The sequence below is a fragment of the Anser cygnoides genome, chromosome 8 (assembly GCF_040182565.1).
Source record: "Anser cygnoides isolate HZ-2024a breed goose chromosome 8, Taihu_goose_T2T_genome, whole genome shotgun sequence".
Classification (NCBI taxonomy): domain Eukaryota; kingdom Metazoa; phylum Chordata; class Aves; order Anseriformes; family Anatidae; genus Anser; species Anser cygnoides.
The window spans coordinates 2,104,059-2,125,548 of NC_089880.1; the positions used below are offsets into that span (position 1 = coordinate 2,104,059).

Consider the following 21,490-nt stretch of genomic DNA (forward strand, 5'->3'; position numbering starts at 1 on the left):
TTTTTTTTTTTTTGTAGTATACCTGTTCTGCTGCCTACAGTCTGCTAATATACATGCTGGTGAAAAAGCACCCTAAGAGTTCACCTGCGCTGTGAGGTGTGAGTGCCTACTTGTTGCACACCATCTTGTCAGTCCCTAGCTAGAATGAAGGCTTTTCTCAGCATCCAATGGGGAGATTGCACTCAGGTCTGAAGGGAGGCTTTAATGCTGGCTGCAGCTTCTGTTGGTGTCCAGCCAGGTTTGACTGCTGTTTTTTTCCCACTCCAAGCTCCTTTCCCACTGTTACGAACTTTTGTGCTTCCTATACGTTTCTTTTCAAGCTGAATCCATCTTTGTTTCCAAATCTTTTGGTAATTCTCTAATTAGTTTAAATATAGTAAGTTGTTTTACTCTTTTTAGCATTATTAGGTTTAGACAAACACTTCCTCAGACAGTTTTGGGTGTCCCTTTCGCACACGCTATCCACACTCATTCCTGTCTTAACAATTGTTCTTTAGGCCACGTTGCCAATGGCGGATGGTGTGAGCACCCTCATGCCAGCTTGAGCCTGTTGAATAGCTTTCTGTTGCTGATGAGGACCTTTCCTCTAGACTGCCATTTTTTTCCTGTTAATTTGTGCTGATTTTGGCACTCATCAAGACCTTTGAGCTAATTCAGTTTGCTAAACCAACAGGTAACTTAAAAAAAGTAATTTATGATGGGCACTATCTCACTGTACATTTGGATATGAAGATAGAGAAGAAATAGTACTCCTTGTGTTTGCTTGTAACAGAGTACAAGATTAGCTCAGTCTTAGTATGTTACCTTCATCCTCTGTCTTAGATACAGTTATATAGTTATTTTATCCCGTTCTTAAATTTCCTTGGCTTCAGCACAGTTAAAGCTACCTTGATCTATTTCCTACCAATGACTCCCATGACATTGCTTGAAACTTTAAGTTGCTTGAGAAAGAGAGAGAGTTTATTCTCTACTTTAGTTTGCTGACAGCAGTTTGTATTGTGGTTCTTACGAAGAGTGAAAGCTTAATAAAACAGTGACAACTTTTTGTCCTTTGTGTGGTGCTCATTCTAGATCTTGAAAGGGAAGAAATTACTAAAGCAATATTTGTTGTGTTCTTCTGGTACTTTTAATAAAGAAAATCCTAATCTATATCTTTGTATTGAGCTATCCCTTTTGAACAGATGTACTTTTTTTTTAGGAAATTAAGGAAAGAGAATCATAACACAAAAGAGGAAATTAAGACTCTAGAAGCAAAGAACGCTGAAATGGTATCAGTGCTGAGTCAGTCTAATCAGAAGATTCTTGAGCTTGAAAGTGAACTCAGTGAAAAAGAAACAATACTTAAGGAGAAAAATGCTCTCATTAGTGAAAACACAAAGCTGAAAGCGCTTACTGCACAGCAACATAACCGCTTGAAATTATGCCATCAAGAAATTGAGGATTCAAGGGAAGAGGTCAATGTGCTAGAAACCATTATTTCCCAGTTATCTTTAAGTACATCTGAAGAGGTATAGTAACTGATGCATCATTCTAGTTTGTGTTTTGCGTCTTAAATAATTCTAACTGATGTTGCATAGAAATTCTGTGAAGTTACTGAGAAATAATCTGAGTGTAATATTGTTTTCAAGATGCATGGAGAAATGTTATCTTTGTTTAAATATTTTACTTTTGTCTTCTGATTCAAGAACAATGAATAGATGCTTTGGAGTTGATTAATTGGCAAGCATGTAAAATTACATTTTCTTTCCCTCTGTCCTATGTATTTATTCTTCAGATGAAGGTGTATTCTCCAAAATACGATATCGTGTTATGTGATGCTGAGATTCTTCTCAGCTGAACAGTATGACATTTCCCAAATGGCAGACACATTGTGGCACACAGCCACAGTCTGAGATAACCTTGACAATGGAGAAATTAGAACAGGAGAGATGTTTTAGGAACTTATATTTCTTGGAAAGAGAAGGGACACCTTCCCTGACTGCAAATGAACTTTTGTTTTACCACAATGAACTCTGGCTTGTGAGCCCAAATCTTGCACTGGTCAAGTTTATGACTAAACTGAATGTGTTTGGGAGTGTTGTTTAAAAAACAAAACAAAAAAAAGTTGCGAACTGACGGGGGTTGCTGTGGAGGAACTGCTTGGGAAGCTAGAAAGGACTAGAGAGAAACATGCAAGGTCAGGAGTACAGATTGCATCAGATCTCTTTATTTTTGAAATATAAATGTGAATAGCTGTAATGAAAACAAAATCAAAAGTATTCTTTCTGTATGGCCAAAGTGACTCCTGCCCAAGAGAATGTAGTAATTTTGTATAAAATGTGATGCTTTGGGCTGTTGTGACCATAGACATTTATTTGGATGATCCTCAAAAGTTGTTTCATGATCTTATTTGGAAAATGTATTTTCATTTTCTGGAAAAATGAGGGATTATTCTGGTAATTCAATGGAATATTCAGAAGCCCTCTAACCTGAGGGTGAAAAAATGGTATTAAATGCAATCGCTGAAATCTGAAAGGAAGTAAAATGTGGAAAGTTCAAAAAGTAGAATTTCTGATAGTATGTCCATGTATCTAATTTTTCATGGTAAAAACAGTTGTGGTTCTGTGCCTGTACAGAGATATATAAAGGAACGAGGGCCTTAATGCGTATAATTTCCTCCAACATGAGATGAACCTGCAGTGCTCTGCAAGCACTTAGAATAATTTTAAAGATCAAGTTACCCAAACTTTTAATATCCTGGCACATCTTAAAATTATATACTAGTATCATATATGAATTAGTCATACTGTTAGGCAATAAAAAGTCAATTTCGCGTTGTTTTTGTTTTTCCTTTAACTTTTAGTTTAAATGGCACCACTTGAAACATCAGCTATCCTGTTCATCTGCAAAAGAGACTGCCTCTGAATCTTGTGAATCACGTAAACCTTTGATTGCAGACTTAAGGTATAACTTCCCAGTTATTGAATTATGACAAGAGGCAGATATTTAGGTGGTACTAGAACTAGCGTGTACAAATAATATTAAATAATTATCTCTTTCTTTATAATAGCATTGAACTAACAATGAAGGAAGCAGAAATTCGAAAGCCTCACGCTGACTTAACTGTCTGTAATATTGAACATCTTTTGGATGATAATGAAAGACAAGAAAAGAGCAGGTTATGTGGCCTGGAAACAGAGCCTGTCAAATTGATTAGAGATCAAGGAGGTAAGCTTGCAAAAAAGTTGCACAGTTTTGTTTGATTAATTCACAGAACAGAGGAAGTGTTTGGGTTTTTTTTTGGTGGGGTTCAAATTAGTTTTAGTGTGTGTGTAGAATAAATCTTTTAGCTAACAGATGTGCTTGTGTTGAATGGGGAGCATTTGTCACTTAGGAGTTCTGGAAATTGTCATGTTCTGTAGGCCCAATATTCTTTTTATAGCTAGTTAAGTTACTTGTGCAGCAATATGCAAGCTACAAACTGTGTTGAAATGGAACCACTTTTTTTTTTTTTTTTGCAGGTTATGCTAGTTAGTACCTCCTTTTTTTTTTGATTCTTTTGTTTGCATCCTGTTGTTACAGAATTTCTGCAATGGCCTCTGCAATTACAGTTAGGATTGCTCCGTGAATTGACTTCAGAACACCCACATAATGACGTGTGTGGGGGGGTAGGGGGAAGGTGGTGTTCTTTTTTTATTTTTGTTTTCCTGTGAGTCGCAGCTAACAATAGTTAAGTTACAGAGAAAAATTAAACAGTCTTGTCTGTGTTGGTTTAATATTCTGTCATTAAATTGTTTCTCCTCTTTGGACTGTATGATTACCTGTGTGAGTGCTGCTTTGTATGTTCTCTTATAAAAATAATCTCAAATCATTTTTTCTACTTTGAGAGAGGAAGAAGTGTCAACAGTTGGAACTTATCAGCAAACAATTTGAAAAGGAGAGGCAAAGATTCAAGAAAGAGATAGAAGAATTATGTATTAAACTGACAAAAATTGATGATGAGAATTCTTTTTTGAAGACCAGCATGGCTCAGAGCGCCAGTCAGTTTCAAATCATACAAGAAGAGCTATTGGAAAAGGCTTCAAAAACTAATAGTTTAGAGCAAGAAGTAAGTTACTAACAGCGCTGAAAAAACGTATCACACTTTGCTTAGTTCAGTCATCAGAGACAGTTAAGACAATCATTATGGAAAAACTGCAGTTGTCATCTTAATTTGAAAGTTTGGCATATTTAGAGAGAAATTGGAAATAAACTTTTGAGTAAGTGGGAAAACTTTAAGACAGAAGCCTCAATTTGTCTTTGTCAGAAATATGTAGTTTTAAAACTGATGTTCTTAGTGGGCTAGCTTGATTTATTATGTGGAAAATGTGCATGGTCTTGTTGCTTTGGAATGGCTGAATTAATGTGGAATATTAAGAAGGTAACTGTTCTTTCAACATCTAAGTATTTTTCCTCATTAAATTGCAATAGAGTTGCCAGAGATTAACATCAGGAAAGAAATCAACCTTCAGCTAGCTCTTCTCTGAATAAATGTTAATATTTACACTCTGGTGCTAACGCATTAGTTCCAGCATGATTTGATTTTGTGATATTTCCTAATAATGACCATAAATATTATAAATTTGTGGTAACTAATTACAGTGTGTGGCACTAAATTATCACAGATAGGATGCATTAGAGGTAAATTGTCCTGAATTCTTCTCTGTGATGAATAAAGATTAATAGAGCTTACAAAAATAAATACATTATTCATAAAAATTATTAATGAATACAAGTAGCTACTACAGAATTGGCAATAAGAAAGCATATAATATACTTGAATAAACCAGAAATGGTAGTCTTCACCTCTGTTTTTTTTTCCATATTTAATTCCAGATAGTAAAGAAATCTTCTCAACTTTTGGCGCTTGAGAAACAATTGGAAGAAAAGGCTGTTACTTATTCTGCTGCTGCAGCAAGAAATACAGAGTTGGAACAGGAACTTATGGTAAGATGTTCATGGTGAGAAACAACGTCTGTGTAAAATGACGAAAATGAAGATCAAAGTTTAAATTAAAGTGTTATTATTCCATGTATTCAATGTGGATAGACTTCCAGGTCTGCTAGGCAATCTGCATGGTTTTTAGATGGCATAGTTTAAAAAGAAAAAAAAAACTTTAAATAAAACATGTTTTTTTCCTTGCTTTTGAGTATGGTTAGTTGTTAATGGACGTGATACTGTTTCCTTTTGATGACGTACATAATGAAAATCTAGCCCTGTTAAAATGAACTGCAGCACTACCATTTGTTTTGGTGAGATCATCATTTCATCCATACTATTAAAAAAAAAAAAGCATTGAGCTTGTTCTCTAAATTTCTTTTTAATACCTGCTTAATAAAATTACTTGAATGTGGACCTGTGAATAAAAATGTCTTGTAGATGTTAACTTTTGAAGAAGGTGATCTAAAACTTGGAGAACTGTATCTTCAAGTTCTGGTATTGTTATATAAATATTTTTAGTTTTGGGGAGGGGTCAAAAGTTGCTAGCAAAGAAAAGAATTTGTGTTCCTTTTCAATGGAAACATGTATTTTAAGAGATTGCATCTGTCCATTTTTTTTTCTTATCAGATGTTCCTTCCTCCACTGGCTGGTAGTTGGTTGACCTTAGCAGGCACCCCATCTCTGTATAGTGGCTGCAGTGGTATGCTACACCTTTATTATAGGTGTGACATCCTTTCAGAGGAGACATACTTTGTATAACTTTAGCATTTTCTGTGGTGTTTGTAAAATCTGGGAACTTGATCATCGAATAACAACTAATATCAGAGCTAGCTATTTTTATTAAGTCCTTCTTGCTGTTGCCATTTTCCAGGGAAAAAATAGCCGCATTCGTGAGTTGGAAACAACTGTCAGTGAAGAACATGAGCAAATAACTTCTGCTTTTGAAAAAGCAAAATTGGTTCATCTTGAGCAGCACAGAGAGATGGAGAAACAGATAGAACTAGTAAGACCTTCTTTGTGTGCTAGTATGTATGCATGATAGATGTGATAACTTATTTCCTGTGTTAATTTCTTCATTTTTTTCAGTAGTTCTGAGAGACACAATTAAAAATGTATATTATCTTCTTCCTCCGTTCCCTGATTTTTAGTTAATTGTCTGTCTAATGCTACACAATCTCATGACTTCTGTCTGAGACACAAGTATCTTTTCTGCTCAATTGAACAGAAATGCAGGCTTAAGAATACTGTGGGTCTTTGCTCCAAACACCTAGTACAAAAAGAAAAAGTAGAATTGTAGCTTCTAAGAGTACTCTTGCTTGCTGAACCTCTGCCAACCTTATGAGCATCTGTATTCAGGAAGAACTGTCAGTGGGATTTTTCATTCTTTGTAGAGGAATTCAGTTGCTCCATGTCATTAGAAATTTAACCTTGGCTATTTCTATCTGTTAAAGAAACTTGTTACCTTTTAGTAAAGAATGTATGAGTGTCTCAGTGCTTTGGCTGACAACAGGCAATTATATTCTTATTCTCTTGTTTCTCCTATTGCTTTAAACTAACAAGGAATGGGGATTTCTTGTTATATTTAATATTGTGCAACACTGCTGATAGCAGAAATCTATTTACTTTTCATTCTTAGTGGTGGGTGAATAAAATTGAATTACATATTTAGATGTATAAGTTCTCTGAAAAAGCTTGTTAAAGTAGTAAACCATTAACTACTTATGGACAGCTTCAGACACAGCTAGACAAGAAACATCAACAACTTGTACAACAAGAAAAAACAATATCTGTTTTGCAACAAGATGTTATACATAAACAGCATCACATTGAATCATTGGATGAGCTACTGATAGAGAGCAGAGAGGTAAGGTTGGCTTTTGACTTTCTTTAAATACAAATCAAGCAAGTGGCTAATAATGAAAAGCACATCCATGGACACGTGGAAAAACTGGAGAAAATGAAAGATAATGTCTTTGCTTCCTTCTTAATTTTAGTTTGAGTCATTGACTGAATCTAGTGTACTCCCCATACTACTCTAAAGTGTGTGAACTTTCATGACCCCTTGTTGTTTACCATCTCAGCAGTCTGTTTATACCTCTGGTTTGCCCCTTGGGCTTCTTGCTTTAATTAAGGAAAAGAGATCTGGATAAAGAACTACTGCATTTATTCTGCACTAGATGGAAAAACAAGAATGTTCTAATATGGCAATCTATGTTTCTTTTAATAATTCCTTTTGCTGCAGAATATGAAGGGACGCTTCTTAGGAACCAAATTCTCTTTGAAGTATGATATACACAAATACAGTATGCAAGCTGTATACATATATGTACAATGATCTATTTTTTCCTCTGATTCCTAGTATGAATTCTTAGTAGCTATACTTTTATTACTGCCACTATATTTACCTTTTTTTTTTTTTTTTTTGGAAAAAAATGCTTAAGCAGGAAGTGAAAAAACAAAACATCAAGAAAGATGAGGGACTGAAGATACTGCAGAGTCGGTTAACTGAGCAAACAATCAAAGTTAGTAAACTCTCTGTAATTTTCGATTAATAGTTTTAAAGTTTGCAATAGTGATGTCTTCTTTTCTTATCCTCTGTGGACAAACTATGTTGAGGCTGTTTTACAGAAATGTCTTGCACAAATATTTCAGAAATTGTTAGACTGAAGTATTCCCACTACTTTTATTTTTTTTTTTTTAATAAAAGCTATGCTGAAATCTGCCATAAGAGATTATGCAATGCATAATTGCCTTATTAAATTACTGTAGTTACAAATAGGGCAGATTTGTACTTGTACTTTGAAAGCAAGAGGTTGCCTAACAAAGGTAATATTTCATAGGTTTTTGCACTAGGTATAGTTTAGACATATGATATCATAATATTGGTCGTCTATTAAAACAAAAAACAAAACCATCTGTACTTCTTAGTGTTTGCTTGGTATTTTCCATGCAATAATTGCAACGGTTTTACTAAACATTATCATGTGGTGACTTAACACAGTCAGGTTTCAGGCAGTATTAGATCTTCAGGATACTACCAGGAGAAGATACTTGTGACATAGCTGGTAGCATGTTCTCTGAATTTGTGTTGGATCAGTTTTCTTTTTTGAGTGTCTTTCTAGTATTTGGGTTGTTTTCCAGAGACTTAAAATTAGGACCCCTGATCTCTTACATTTCTGAATGTTATTTCAGTTCTTTGAAGCTTATAATCTTTCACGTCTGTTTTAACGCTCTTAGATTAAAATATCTTTGCATAAGATGTCTGAAAAGCTATATATTTTCAACATTTTTGGACTACTAGCTAGCTAACAAAAAATAGCTAATTTGAAGTAATTTTTACATTCAACTAGGTGAAACAACTTGAGTCAGCACTAGATATATGTAAGGAAGAACTTGCACTGTTTTTGAGTCAGTCGGAAGAAAATAAGGAGATGTTTGAAAATCAGCTCAAAAAGAAGTCTGAAGAGGTAATAATTTATTTTAGTGGTTCTTCTGTATTGCAGAGAAAGCTGTTGTTCTGATGTGTTTAATATAAAAGCTTGTGAAATACGAAACAAAGCCTTTGCAGCATGAATTGTGGTGAGGAATTGAGCTGGGGGCAAATACTATACATTTTGTGAGGGTAAAGGGGAAAAGCATAACTAAGAAATGTTGGATAAACCTAGGAAAAAGGAATACCAATTGAAATGAGTTGTTTAAAGAAGTAACAGAATCAGGATTAAAGAAATCATTGTCATAAAGAATGGAGAGCATGCTATTGCAATATAAAGTTACATGTCCATAGTTGATTTGTGTCACAAGTATCTCAGTGGGGAAGAAGTCCTGGGGATACAAAACTTCTACTTCAAGCCACTGAGTTTTTATCACGCTTCTCACTGTTACATGAAAAAATGTAATAAAAATGCATTAAAAATGTTTTACTGTAATGGAAAGTAAATGTATTTTCAGGTTTTTTATTTACAAAAGGAAATAAAACTGAAAGGTCATGATCTTCAGGACACAAGTGAACAAAATATTATTCTGCAACAAACCTTGCATCATCATCAGCAAATGTTGCAGCAAGAAACTATTAGAAATGGGGAACTGGAAGATAATCAAACTAAGCTTGAAAAACAGGTACAGTACCATGAAAAGAGTCTACGTAAGGACAGTTGTTTAAATTCTTTTATATGCATTTTTGTAACAACTTTAGAATCTGAATGTTTATCTGATAACTGAGGTGATAGTTGTTAATTTAGATATATCTAAAATAAAGGAATTACAGTTTGTTTTGTATTAAAGCAAGCTCTTTGCTATCAAAAACTCTTATATTTTTGTGGCTAAGTACTTGGAAAATCAAGCCCTAGACTTCAGTTAAGGTGAGGTGTATTGAAATTCAAAAGTTGAACCTAGTTACACTTACTCAAAAACATTTGTCTTCCAGATGTGACTGCAGTTGTGACTATATAGTGACTTAAACTATATACAATTTTAGACTATAGAGATACCTGTTGTATTAAAAGTGTATGAATTACAAGACAAAGATGTATTTTTCTTTGTTACATAGTTTAAAAGTAATATATATATATTTAAATACAATTTTAAATAGGTATCTACTTTGGAACAAGAACTTCAGAAACAGAAAGCGCGTGCAGAAGATGAATTGAGAAAGGTAGAACAGAAGCTTTGTCTAGCTTCTCAGGAAGCAGATTTAAACAGAATGAAGGTAGATGAACTTAACAGCATAATCAGGTAGGTTTAGAATAACTGGGAGGAATATTCTGCATATAGATGTAACGATGTTTGCTCTGAAATGGTGTTCAGCTATGTAATTACACCGCTCAGTCTCTGGCTAATAGATGGGAATTTAGAAAGTTTCTAACTAGCAGAGGCATGAGGTTCTGGAACAGACTTCAAATGGAATTAATATGTGTACAGGCAACCTATTTAGTCTAAAAATGGCACTTCATAATACAATTCAATTCATAAATATATCAAATTGTTTGTACTTTGAGGAGGGCTTGGTAGTCTTAAAGAATGTCTTCTTGTTGCAAGAAAAACCTACTTTATATGACTTCTTGTTGTTCCTATGAATGTCACAGTTACTCACATAATTGATGGGAATAATGATAATTCTACTTCTGTAAGATCTTCTTTTCCTAGCAAACTTCCTTTAACTTTATTGCTTCAACTGAACTTGACAGGATCTGCTGTGTATTTGTGGCCGATCTGCTAACAGAATTCCACTAGATTCAATGATATTATTCACTATTCATGAAAGCATCTGTCTTTTCAGAGCATGTAAGGATGTAGATTTGCTGCTTTTGTTATTACAAGGTTCATTTTGTTCTGGCTGCATCTTTTATTTAGGCAAATTAAGTTGGAGATGGATCAGTACAAGAATGAACTTACTATTATGGAAAAAGAAGTAGTACAATTAAAACGAGATGCTGAAGACAAAGCAATGCAAATAAATCAATTGGATATCACTTTGAAAGAAGCACAATCAGAGCTCAATGAAAAGACAAATGAGGGTAATTTAGCTGTTTTGTTTTCCAGGCTTCCTTTAATCACGCCATTTCTCTGTGTATTAGGTTCGATATTTTCCCTTTTTATTATTAAGCACAAGCAAGTCAGAATATGATAGTTTTGAGGGTTTTCCATAGTCATATTTTTAAATTTTTCGGTAATTCTATAGTTAAAGATAAACAAACAAGCCACTGACTTATTTTCAAGGGGTTTCTGCAAATTCTCTTTTTTGTGGGTATACCTTTACCTTATGTGAAATAACTAAGCAGATTTGCGTCTGTAAACTGGCAATGCAGATCCTTAGTATGGTAATCAAACAAGACACACAAATTTAACAAAGTTGTAATGACATTCATGAAAATTCATCTAATTTAAAAGAAAAAAAACCACAAGAGCTTGTGGAAATAAATTTTCTAACCACTCCTCTTCCATTTATTTTTACCATTCTTTTAAACTGGAGGCTTACTAGCAATTCTGTTAGCGTTTTTTGTAGCAGTGTATATTCATTTACTATATTGTCTCTCTCTTTTCTCATTGGCAAAATGTTTTAGATGCATACTCAAATTTCAAGTCTATTGTAGATTGTGAACTGAATAGAAAACGGTGAAGACTTAAGTGCCATGAATGGGTGGTTGTATAATTTCATTGTCTTTCTAGATTTTCCTAAAAATAGTGATACTGAAAATCGGTTACAGCTACCAGTGCTAATAGACAATGGTGTTCATAAAGAGCCTGACTTACTGATGATTCAACACTTTGATTTGATTTGTTTTGTGTGTGTGTCTGTAAAACAGTGAATGATTTAGAAGATAAGCTGCTTCAAAGTGAGACTTGCCACAGGGAAGCATTACAGAAAATAGTAGAACTAGAATATGCATTACAGAATGCCAATGAAGAATTAAAAATCACTTTAACACAACTTCAGGAATTGCAAGAAGCATTACAGAACGCACAGTCCTCTCTAGAAGAGAAACATGTTGCTGTCATGAGTCTAACAGCTGAGCTGAGGTTAGCTGCTATCTTTTCTATCATGAAAACTGAATTTTACATTCTGACCATAAATTAGTGATACCTTTATTTACTATTTTTTTTCAACAATATGTTGTCCTTATAACCAGTTAAATACATTGAATAATGAAGTTATTGGGAGATCTCCACAAGGAAACTATCACAATTACTCTATTTGGTTTGTCTTTCCAATCAGTAGATTCACACTTTAAAGTAACCTGGCTTTAAGCAATAGATGTGATGTTTTTCAAGCTGAAATTCAATTGCTTGAAGCTAAGCAATTGAATGTGCATTAAGCAGTTAAACATATGTGAATTTCAGGTATTGCAAGGGAGAAATGGAAGACAAAAAGCAAGAACTGCTTGACATGGACCAAGCACTGAAAGAAAGGAATTGGGAACTGAAACAAAGAGCAGCTCAGGTCAGATCGTTTTTAAGTATGTTACTGACAGCTGTTCCTATTATGTAGTATTATGATACTTTATGAAAAATATACTGAATTTAATTGTGTTAACATATCATTCCAAACTGTACTGCTAAGCTAGCCATAGTATTGACTATAAAACTTGCTGTATCTTCCTGAAGCCGTATGGCAACAGGAAGGATCAGGTTGTGCTCCCCTAAAGGGGCACAAACTATTATTTTCATAGAACAGAAGCCTCATGTAAACCCATCCCATAATTCTTTTAGTAATAAAGTTGCAGGACACTGTTTACATATTGATTTTTGATAAAAGGGAGGAAAGGTCTGCACTGAAATGTGCCTTGAGATGATAGATTCCTTTCCTGGTTTTCACTGGATCATATTTAATTAGATCTAAAGCAATCTCTAAATATAAAACAGCATATTTACTGTGAAGAAATTTCCGTATCTCACATGAAATATTTTCAGTCTTTTGATTTGGCTTCAGCATTTGGTACTCCTTGTGGAAAAGCTATTATTTTGTCACTTACAATTAGCCCGCAGCCTTCTAATTGCTACTTCCTGCAAGAATTAACAGCTTGTGTATCCAAGAATATTTAAGGTGCAAAAAAAATACATCTGTAGAAGGAACTGAGACTGTAACGAGGTCAGATCTTCCAGTATATTCTTGTCACAGCACCCTGTGAGCTGCTCTGGGAGTTCACTAAAGCAACAGAATTAATTTATGTATCTTGCTTTGGCAAAAATCGGCACTTTCTAACATAATGGACAAGTATAATGAACTACTAATTAAATTCAGATTAAACTGAATTAAATTAAACTTGGTTTGTATTCTGTATATCTGATGACCAAATGTGTTCTGTTAGGGACTTTTTTTTCCCCCCAATTTTCCACTTTGCTCTTTGTGTTTTGCCCCTGCTTTTCAAATGAGGTAGCTAGGGTGCATTTTTATTTTGACTGCTTGGAAGAATATTTCTGAGACTACAAGAGTTTAGTTTAATTCCTTTTGCTATCGTATTTTGTCATGTTGCTGCCTAAATTCTGCATAGTAGTTCAAAATAATATGTCTCCTTTTTTCCTGTTTTGTATCTAGATTACACAGTTGGATATGACAGTTCGTGAACATAGGGGAGAAATGGAACAACAAATAATTCAATTAGAGAGTAATTTAGAGAAATCTGAGTTAGAAGTTAAGGAATGCAATAAACAGGTAATTCTTGCTTTAAAACACAGTTTCCCTAACAAAGGGCAAATGATTATATAAGAATGTCTGGTTCTGGAACACAAAACTGGCCAGGTTTAACCTGGAAGAGAATACTGGTGCTGTATTGTAGGGAAGGAAAGAATACCTTAATATACTAGCAAAACTATTTTATTTGACAATTAAAACTATTACAGGGATATGACAGTGCAAAAATGAAAATGTGTCTTTCTACTTAATATGATAATTCCCAAACTGCTCTTCTAATATAGGAAAACGTTAGCAAAATAAAATCAAAAATTAGCAAGGGATCCCAAAGTCAGTATTAATATTGGCAGTGTTTGTAAGGTTTTCTTAATTGTTCTGATTTCATTAAAATAAATGGCCTGATATTATTGCATTTTCTGTTCAGATTGAGAGCTTAGAGAACAAACTCCAGCATTCTAAAGATGAGCTTCGTGAAAAGGAGTTTGAAATACTCCAAAGAGATCAAGAAATAAATCAGCTGAAGAAGAAAATTGAAAGAAAGCAACAGAGCCTAGAAGCTCTTGAGAAGGTGAAATGCTCCTTGGATTTCAATCCCCTTCCCTTAGCAACTGCTATTCACAACGTACTGCACAATTTTTAGTACTTAGGCCCGTGTGATTGTTTAATAAACGATGCAAGTAAAACAGCCTTCTCCCTAAAGATAGTGCTTGCAAATACTGTGGAGTTATCTACTTAAATTCTTAAGTAGAGTTCATTTAAAACAAATTGTCAAATTTTTAACGCCATTACTGTAACTGCCTAGAAAGAACTGTACGGTGTCTCTTTAGAATAAGTGTCATTACTTCTCCCCATATAATTGTATTGTATATCCTGATTTTTGCTGGATCTTAATGCCCTAAAATTAAACCAGTTTAATGATTTAGAAGTTAGAAATTTATTGGCAGACTCTTGTCTGTTTTGTGAAGAAATTAAAATATTGATCATCTTCAGTAATCTGATGCTTTGGCTATGGAGATGGTCTTCCTTGAAATTAAATCAACAATCGATCATTGTTCATCCTAATATCTAATCTAAATCTACCTTGTTTTCGTTTAAAGTCATTACTCCTTGTCCTATCACTACATCCCCTGACAAAGAGTCCTTCCCCAGCTTTCCTGCAGGCCCCCTTTAGGCACTGGAAAGCCACTATAAGGTCTCTGCAGTGCCTTCTCTTCTCTAGGCTGAACAACCCCAGCTCTCTCAACCTGTCCCCATAGAAGAGGTGCTCATCTTGGTGTGGCCCTCCTCTGGACTCATTCTGTATCAATGATACTGTGTGATGAGAGCTTCTTGTGTCTTAAATATAAATATTTTAAATATTTATCTTGTGGAAATAATTGCATCAGAGGAGTACTGAGAGCTAGCGTGCTCTTAGGAGCTAGAAGAGGTGTGGTGGTGGTTTTCTTTTTTGTACAGTGAGTTGAAGCATACAGATGAAACAGAAAATAGCTAACTTTATGAATTATACAAATACTTGTTTTCAGGCATATATGAGATGCTAATGAATAGGTGTTAAAATAAGCTTTTTATGAATGTGTTAATATATATAAATCAAGTTTTGTTACGTCTTCCTTTTAAATATCTATGTTGGCTGCTATGAGATGACACAGAACTTAGACAACAGATCTGTGGTCTTTTAGAGTCTATTATATTTATAGAGTCTATATATTTATATTATTTTTATATTTATATAAATGTTATGGTTTTGGGACTTTGTGTTTGATGGGAGTTTGGCTTGGTGGTATTTTTTCTTTTCTTGCTGCTGTTTTTTCCCCCTCTGAAAGAAAAGAATTAATGCAGAATGTTTTGGGATTTTTTATTTGTTTGGTTTTTCTTTTGAGATCTGTTGTTGTTTACCTGTTACAGAGAGTGAAAAACCAGGGGAATTGCATTGGAGACCAGTACAAAGAAGCATTAGATTTGGGTCAGCAATTGAAGCTAGAACGAGAACAGCGGCAGCACACTCACTCAGAATTGGCGGAGACTCGTCGAATGTTAGTTCAGGCCCAAAGAGAAGCAGACAGGCTCTCGCATGAATTGGAAGAACTAAACCATCTGTCCCAAGAAAAGGTGACTGAATGTTTCAACATTTCAACTCAGAATATACGTTCAGTAGTAGTAGAATTAGGTATTAAAAAACTTTTTTTTTTTTTTTTTGGAAAGGATGCATTTGTTTAGGGCTTAAAGTTTGTAATATGCATATTGTAGTTCTGTTTTGAACTCCCACTCTGTGGGAGTGTCCAAATTCTGTTTTCCCTTGCCATTTCACAGTAATTAGTAGCTTCCTTCTTTTCAGTTCTGAAAAGAGAAAAATTCATTTTTTTTCCCGGTTAATAATGGACAAAAGAAATGCCCAGATTTAAAAATGAAATCGCTGCCAGTGTTTTTTGTTATTACTTACCAGAGTTAAGCAAGCTTTTCACCAAAAAGTGGTATTTCCTTTGGTATAGGGAACAGAAAGGGAAAATAGCTGGTATATTTCCATAACTAAATATCTGCAAGGAACTAGACTAAATCAGAACTCACACAGTAGCTGTCTGCCCATTGTCTTTCCTCTTTCTAGTACACAGGTCAGACCCAACTGCAGTTCCTGTTCTCCTCTGAAGACAGCTACTCCTTCTGTAACACCAGTTATGAAAAAAGAAAGTTAGAAAGAAAATGAGAGAACATTGTAGGTTAGGAGGGAACATTCATTTGTGAAAGTGTACTTTTGTCTTTGCCAGTTTTCAATATCTAGAAACATAGTGCTGCAGCTATGTGGTCCTGTCTAAGCTTTGGAAGAGTATTCTCATACAGAGATTTTTTTAAAAAATAATTTATGAAAGCAACTTCATTACCATCTATCTCAGGTAATCATTTCCTGTTTGTGCAATATCTAGAAAACATTCTAGATTCTGAAGTTTCTTGCTTGACCTGTGTAACTACGTTAATGGCAAGCAAACTCCCTCTTACTTAAAGGAGTATGACTCTACCAGTGTTATTCAGTAGGCTTATATTTGGCTTAAGAGCTAAACAAGAAGGTAGCAGCACCTTGATGACTACCATGTTCTAGGCCTTGTCCTAATGTTGATTCCATACGAACAAACAAGGAAATGGGTAACCTCATTGTGTTTCTTTGCAGAAAACAGAGAAACTGATTCACTTACGTCATGTGATTTTTTTTCAGGTGGAAATAATGTTTTGTGTTTACAGTGTTTTTCAGGTACAGGCATGATTAATAGTATCTCTTACTGTCTTTCAGGAATCTCGTGCAAACCGTTTGGCAGAAGAACTGGGTGCTGCCAAAGTTCATGAAGCTCAACTAGAAGTACAAATGCAATCTGAGATAAACAGGCTTTCTGCAGAAATATGTTCATTAAAAGATGCTTGTCAGAGAGAGGTAAGTACTAGAACTGAAATTGCTCCTGCTGTTTTGATTATGTTGTCTTTGTTATTCCTTGTCTCGGAATAAGACATCCGAGAAGTCTTCTGTCACTGAAGATATTTGATCTGTGTTCTAGAGCATGGGGGCTTGGCTGTGTCCCACCTGGATATGAAGGTTCTTTCACTGCAGATTGAAGCAGTGTCAGTTCTTCCACCTTGATTTCTGTTAAAGGAGATGATTTAGAACAGTCAAGGACTGGACAAGAAAGGATCTCCTACCTAGTGCCTGAACAAATGCTGACTAAACGCTTCCTTCCCAGACAAAAAAAGTAGTCTGTTAAAAGAATACACATACACCTTCTTTTGAAGCAGTAGCTGATAGGCTTAGTCAGAACTGCTTTCAGTCAACCACTTTTATTTGGACAGGGAGAAGGTAGGAGCCTCAAAGGCCATTTATGGCTTCTGGGTTTTTATGCATCAACTAGATTTCAAAGGTACCAGATCCTTGAGGAAGTATCTAGTTGTGTATGGAGTTACCTTCTAAAAATGTAAGATCCACATTTATTCAAAAATAAATTCATATATGCAGGGATTGTCCTCATGTCATGAAATGCCTAAATCCTAAAAGAATGAATCCAGTGTATTACTGGACTCTTCAGACTCTCACAGTGAGAATGATATAAATGCAATTAAGGATAGTTTCTTGTGATAATGGTGTGTCTTTCTCAAAGAAGTACACCTGGACAAAATTCTACAGCAGATTAAAGTTGCAAAAATAAAAGTCAATAGAAAAATGGCAATCCAAAGATGTAAGATAAATAGTCTATGAAGCTCATAACTCTAATGAGATTCTCTCTACTGATTACCATTTATGCTGGGAAATGTTCTTTTTTTTTTTTTTTTTTAAAGAATCATTCTGTATAAAAAATGAATACATTACAGAGGTTCTAGCTCCATTCTGAATATTATGTGGTTGCTTCTGTGTTTGAAAATGGTGTCTGTCATAACATCATGTAAGAGAAAACTTTCTACTTCAGTGGTGTTTATGGCAGACTCACTGACGAATCTTCTACCTTTGTGCAAGTTCTAAAATGTCAATTACTAATGTATCTGGGGAAAGCGGCGGGCGTGGGTCTTAAGAGGGATGGTTATAGCCTCTCTCATTCTTTTTTCCTTAATACACAACTTTTCCTGCCTGTTACAGTGCAGGTTATAAGTTCTTATCTGATTGTTTCCTTGCTGGATTGATTTCTCTCCTGGTCCACTCTTGCCCTTTTGAGATTCATAAAATAACCAGGGCACAGATTTTTCAGTTGACTCATTTTGTTCTTACTTTGCTTTAATCTGCGTTGAAGATCTTGTTACAACAGCACTCTCTGGGAAGTTGAAGTAACTTTCTTTTATTAAAAAGAAAAAAGATTTGACTTAATTTACAATGGTAGATGACTTTTATGACAAATTAACTTCTATGGCCAAATTTCTTACTGAAGTGAGAAATAAAATTTTGTTAATAATGATAATTGAAGTAATAAAAAAATGAAGTACTTTTTTTCTTCTTTAAATGTAAGTCTTTAACTTTTACAATGTTTTTGGCATATTTCTTAAACTTGAGAAGTGTGCTCATCTGAAAGACCAAGCAAAAAGGCAGATACCAACACAACACCAAAAATTTGGTTCTTATTATCTAAGTGGACAGTTGCAACAGATGAAGCGAGATTTAGCAGAGGCTCAAGATACTGTTACTAATCTGCAGCAACAACTTCAGGTTAGAGATGAAATGTTTCATGCTGCAAGTGAAACATTGCTTGAGGTAAGTTTACCTAACTAGCCATTATACGTAAAGCATCTAAGGTGATTTTTGCACACAAAAACAATTACAGGATCTTTAACCAAGAGAATTGAACAAAGTGAATTACCCAGTTCTGGTTTTGCATTACTTGCTTTTGCTTTATTTGTAATAATTATTGAGAAACTAGAAATAACTAAAATGCGTGTAAATTTAGGCCTGTAAGGCTTAAAAAAAGTTCATCTTTCCCAGCCTCCTGTGTATTATAGAACTATAGAGGGTACTACAGAACTCTAGAGGGCTTTTTCTTTGTTTTGTTATGTGAAGGACGTGGAAGGACAATAGGAGGATTCTGTGTCGTCTAAGACTTGAGTGTGTCACTTAGTCCCAATCCATTTTTGTATATCTATGCCTTTAGAGCTCGATGTTTACATATATATATATATATTTTTTTTTTTTTTCTGCAAAAAGTGGTCTGTATAAAAGTGGTCATATAAAATGCAGAAAGCTATGAGGAAGATGAGACATCTAATACATGGTATAAATAATTAGAAGTATGTGTAATAGTCTTTCATTCATTAGCTCTAAGCTTATTATGTGCTACTTATAGATGTCTGTGTACTCCATTTATAGCATTCCCTTAAGAATAAGCATCTAGCTAATAGGGAATAGATGCAACATAATGGCTTTTATAGGTATAATTAACAGGAGCCACAGTATATTGTGATGTTACCAAATATTAGACTGGCTGATATGGGCCACAGTAATGGCTAATGTAAATGTAGCTGCTGTGAATCCTGTATGAGAGCAACCATTTTGTTGATCAGCTCATACTCCTGGTTTTTGTTTTGTTTTGTTTTGTTTTATAAATGTACTGCCAAATAATTAAGTCCAGAATGCAAGCCTGTTCTTAAAGGAGGAGAAAAAGCCAAGCCCCTTAGAAATTAACAACAAAAAGCGTACTATAACTGACCACGCATTTCTGTTTACTTTATAAAATCCAGAATATTTAACATTTATTTTAATAAGATTTTTTAAATAAGATGCTTTAATGGTAGAAATCATAGGCTTTTTTCCTTTCACATGGTGGAAGCACTTCGATACTGTCGATATGTTTTTTAAAAACACATCATGAATTTTTAGAGTCTTAAGTTGTGAGGAACTTAAACGCAATAATCCAGTTCACAGAGAAACCTTAAGCCTTACACAGTGCAGTTATTTCAAAAGACAGTACTCCTTCAAATTCTACAATTTTGTGGAGAATTTGTATATTAATATTTCTTCTCAAAATACACTGCATAATATTTTATTACACTTCTCTTAAAACTTAACATTGCTTACAAATTCTTCAACATTTATTTATTTTGAAAGCAAATGCACTTCGGTTGACAGAACAGTAAACAGGAATGCAATAATAACTTAAGTCTAGGAGGCAGAATTTGAGAAAGAAGCCATGGACTTGAGACCTGCACGTAGTTGGCTTAATTTGTTAAGAGAGTTCTTCAAAATAAAAAGTAACGTCTTAGTGCAGAAGGATTTAGATAGGGTAAATTGAACTCGGAAGTTTGAAGTTGCTGATCAAAGATATTTTGTTGCAGGGGCAAGAACTGTGAAGGAAGAAATGTTGCCTATTGGACAAGCAGTAACCCACGAATGCTGTTGCTGGCAGCATAATAGTACATTCAAAGAGGAAATTTTAACATTGTATTTGTAAATTATGAATGTATTTTTATTGATGCAAAAGCCTATCTTGCTTTTTCCAACTGTTTTTGAGATTATTGCCTTAAAAAATTCACTTATTTTATTTTTCAGAAATAAATTTTATTTTTAAGTATCTTGAATTGTAGGAATTAATTTCACCTCTAGTGTCACGTCCCCTCTTCCCCCCCAGGATTTAAAATGATGTAGCTGTGTGGCACATCTAATAAGAGCAAAATGGTATTATCTTTTTATCAGTTTTTCTTTGGGAATAGTTTTTTGTTGTTCATTTGTTTGTCTTAAGATACTGTCCCTGTAACATTTTATGTTTATTAGAATGAACCTGTGTGTAAGACATTTTAGGTCACTGATTCGGTCATTAATAGATGCTGGGAAAATCTGTGTGCTTTACTCCAACCAGTGTCTTTCAGATGCAGAGATGTGTGGGACGGGGCCATAAGGCTTGACTGTTTCCTTACAAACTAAAACAGTTTTCCAGAAGTATTACACAATTTAGTATAAATGGCTAGTGACCGCAGTCTTTAGCGCTTGTATTACATAAGTGCCAGAAACTGCAAATATGAGAGGCATAAATGTGAGTCTGATTAATGCAAGCATGATTTATGCGCATTAAGATATGAGATTGGTAGTTCAGAATATCCAGTTAGCAACGGCATTTAATGTAGAGCAGAGAAGAACAAAAATTAATGTAAGACTTAAGCCTGAATGAGGTGTTTAGTGTTTTAAGAGTGCATCTCAGACAGAAAACAAAACAAAACAAAAAAACCTATTGTATTTCAGAAACTCTGCAGGTGGAAGTGTGCTAACCTCCTTGGTAGCAGGTAGGTCAGTTTAACTAGTTATTCGAACATGCTCCACAAATCCAAATATTCTACTTCCAGTGGTTATACAAAATCAGGCACACACTTTGCAGCTGTTGTTAAGTTCAAGATACACTCATCTGAAGTATATATTTCTGCAGTTTCAGTGTATTTTTCTATTATAAAAATTATGATGTAGCAAAACCTGCTGTTTACTTGGGGAAATTACTGTATGACGTGTTTCAGAACAAGCTATCTGCTCCTCTACATAACACTAAATTAAAACCAGTAAAATTAATTTGACGAGCGCAATTGAAAAAAATATTATTTTTTTTCCTCTTGTTAAGCAGATCAGTTTGCCTTCAGGCTAGAAATCTGTGCATCAAACTTCAGACTGGTCTTTTGAAGCAAAGGAACATTAAAGCCCTTCAAACCAAGATTTCAAGGGGAAAATATATCCTATCTGTAACTACAGTTGCATCACCACACTAGAGGAGTTCCACTAACATAGTATTGCATAAAGCCTTGCTTGCCCCTCCTACATGCACTAAATATAAATGTGCATGAGCAGCAATAGCAATTTGCCTAATGGCTGAATCAGCTACACAGCATTTGCGGTAAAATTGTGTATCTGAATACTAACTTCTTTGGTAAAGCCCTGGGTCAAACCTGATAATTAAGTAGAAACATAATTAA

General features: G+C 34.5%; 1 protein-coding gene across 8 annotated transcripts in view; it reads left to right on the top strand.

Annotated features, from left to right (window-relative positions):
• Positions 1-21,490, top strand: part of CCDC18 (coiled-coil domain containing 18) — a 30,028-nt gene that overhangs the window by 6,191 nt on the left and 2,347 nt on the right. For 2 of the 8 annotated variants that reach the window (XM_048067052.2, XM_067001609.1), the window contains exons 9-27: positions 1,199-1,508; positions 2,843-2,943; positions 3,050-3,207; positions 3,867-4,087; positions 4,855-4,965; positions 5,831-5,962; positions 6,689-6,823; positions 7,404-7,481; positions 8,310-8,426; positions 8,908-9,075; positions 9,548-9,690; positions 10,309-10,472; positions 11,262-11,475; positions 11,797-11,896; positions 12,992-13,108; positions 13,512-13,655; positions 14,993-15,196; positions 16,368-16,505; positions 18,102-18,299. In XM_048067052.2, the coding sequence (XP_047923009.2) occupies positions 1,199-1,508; positions 2,843-2,943; positions 3,050-3,207; positions 3,867-4,087; positions 4,855-4,965; positions 5,831-5,962; positions 6,689-6,823; positions 7,404-7,481; positions 8,310-8,426; positions 8,908-9,075; positions 9,548-9,690; positions 10,309-10,472; positions 11,262-11,475; positions 11,797-11,896; positions 12,992-13,108; positions 13,512-13,655; positions 14,993-15,196; positions 16,368-16,505; positions 18,102-18,299 (2,953 nt within the window). Of the gene's footprint in view, positions 1-1,198; positions 1,509-2,842; positions 2,944-3,049; positions 3,208-3,866; positions 4,088-4,854; positions 4,966-5,830; positions 5,963-6,688; positions 6,824-7,403; positions 7,482-8,309; positions 8,427-8,907; positions 9,076-9,547; positions 9,691-10,308; positions 10,473-11,261; positions 11,476-11,796; positions 11,897-12,991; positions 13,109-13,511; positions 13,656-14,992; positions 15,197-16,367; positions 16,506-18,101; positions 18,315-19,873; positions 20,009-20,774; positions 20,820-21,490 lie in introns of those variants that run through there. The other 6 variants (XR_007164522.2, XM_048067054.2, XR_007164523.2 and 3 more) reach the window with 6 other exon arrangements.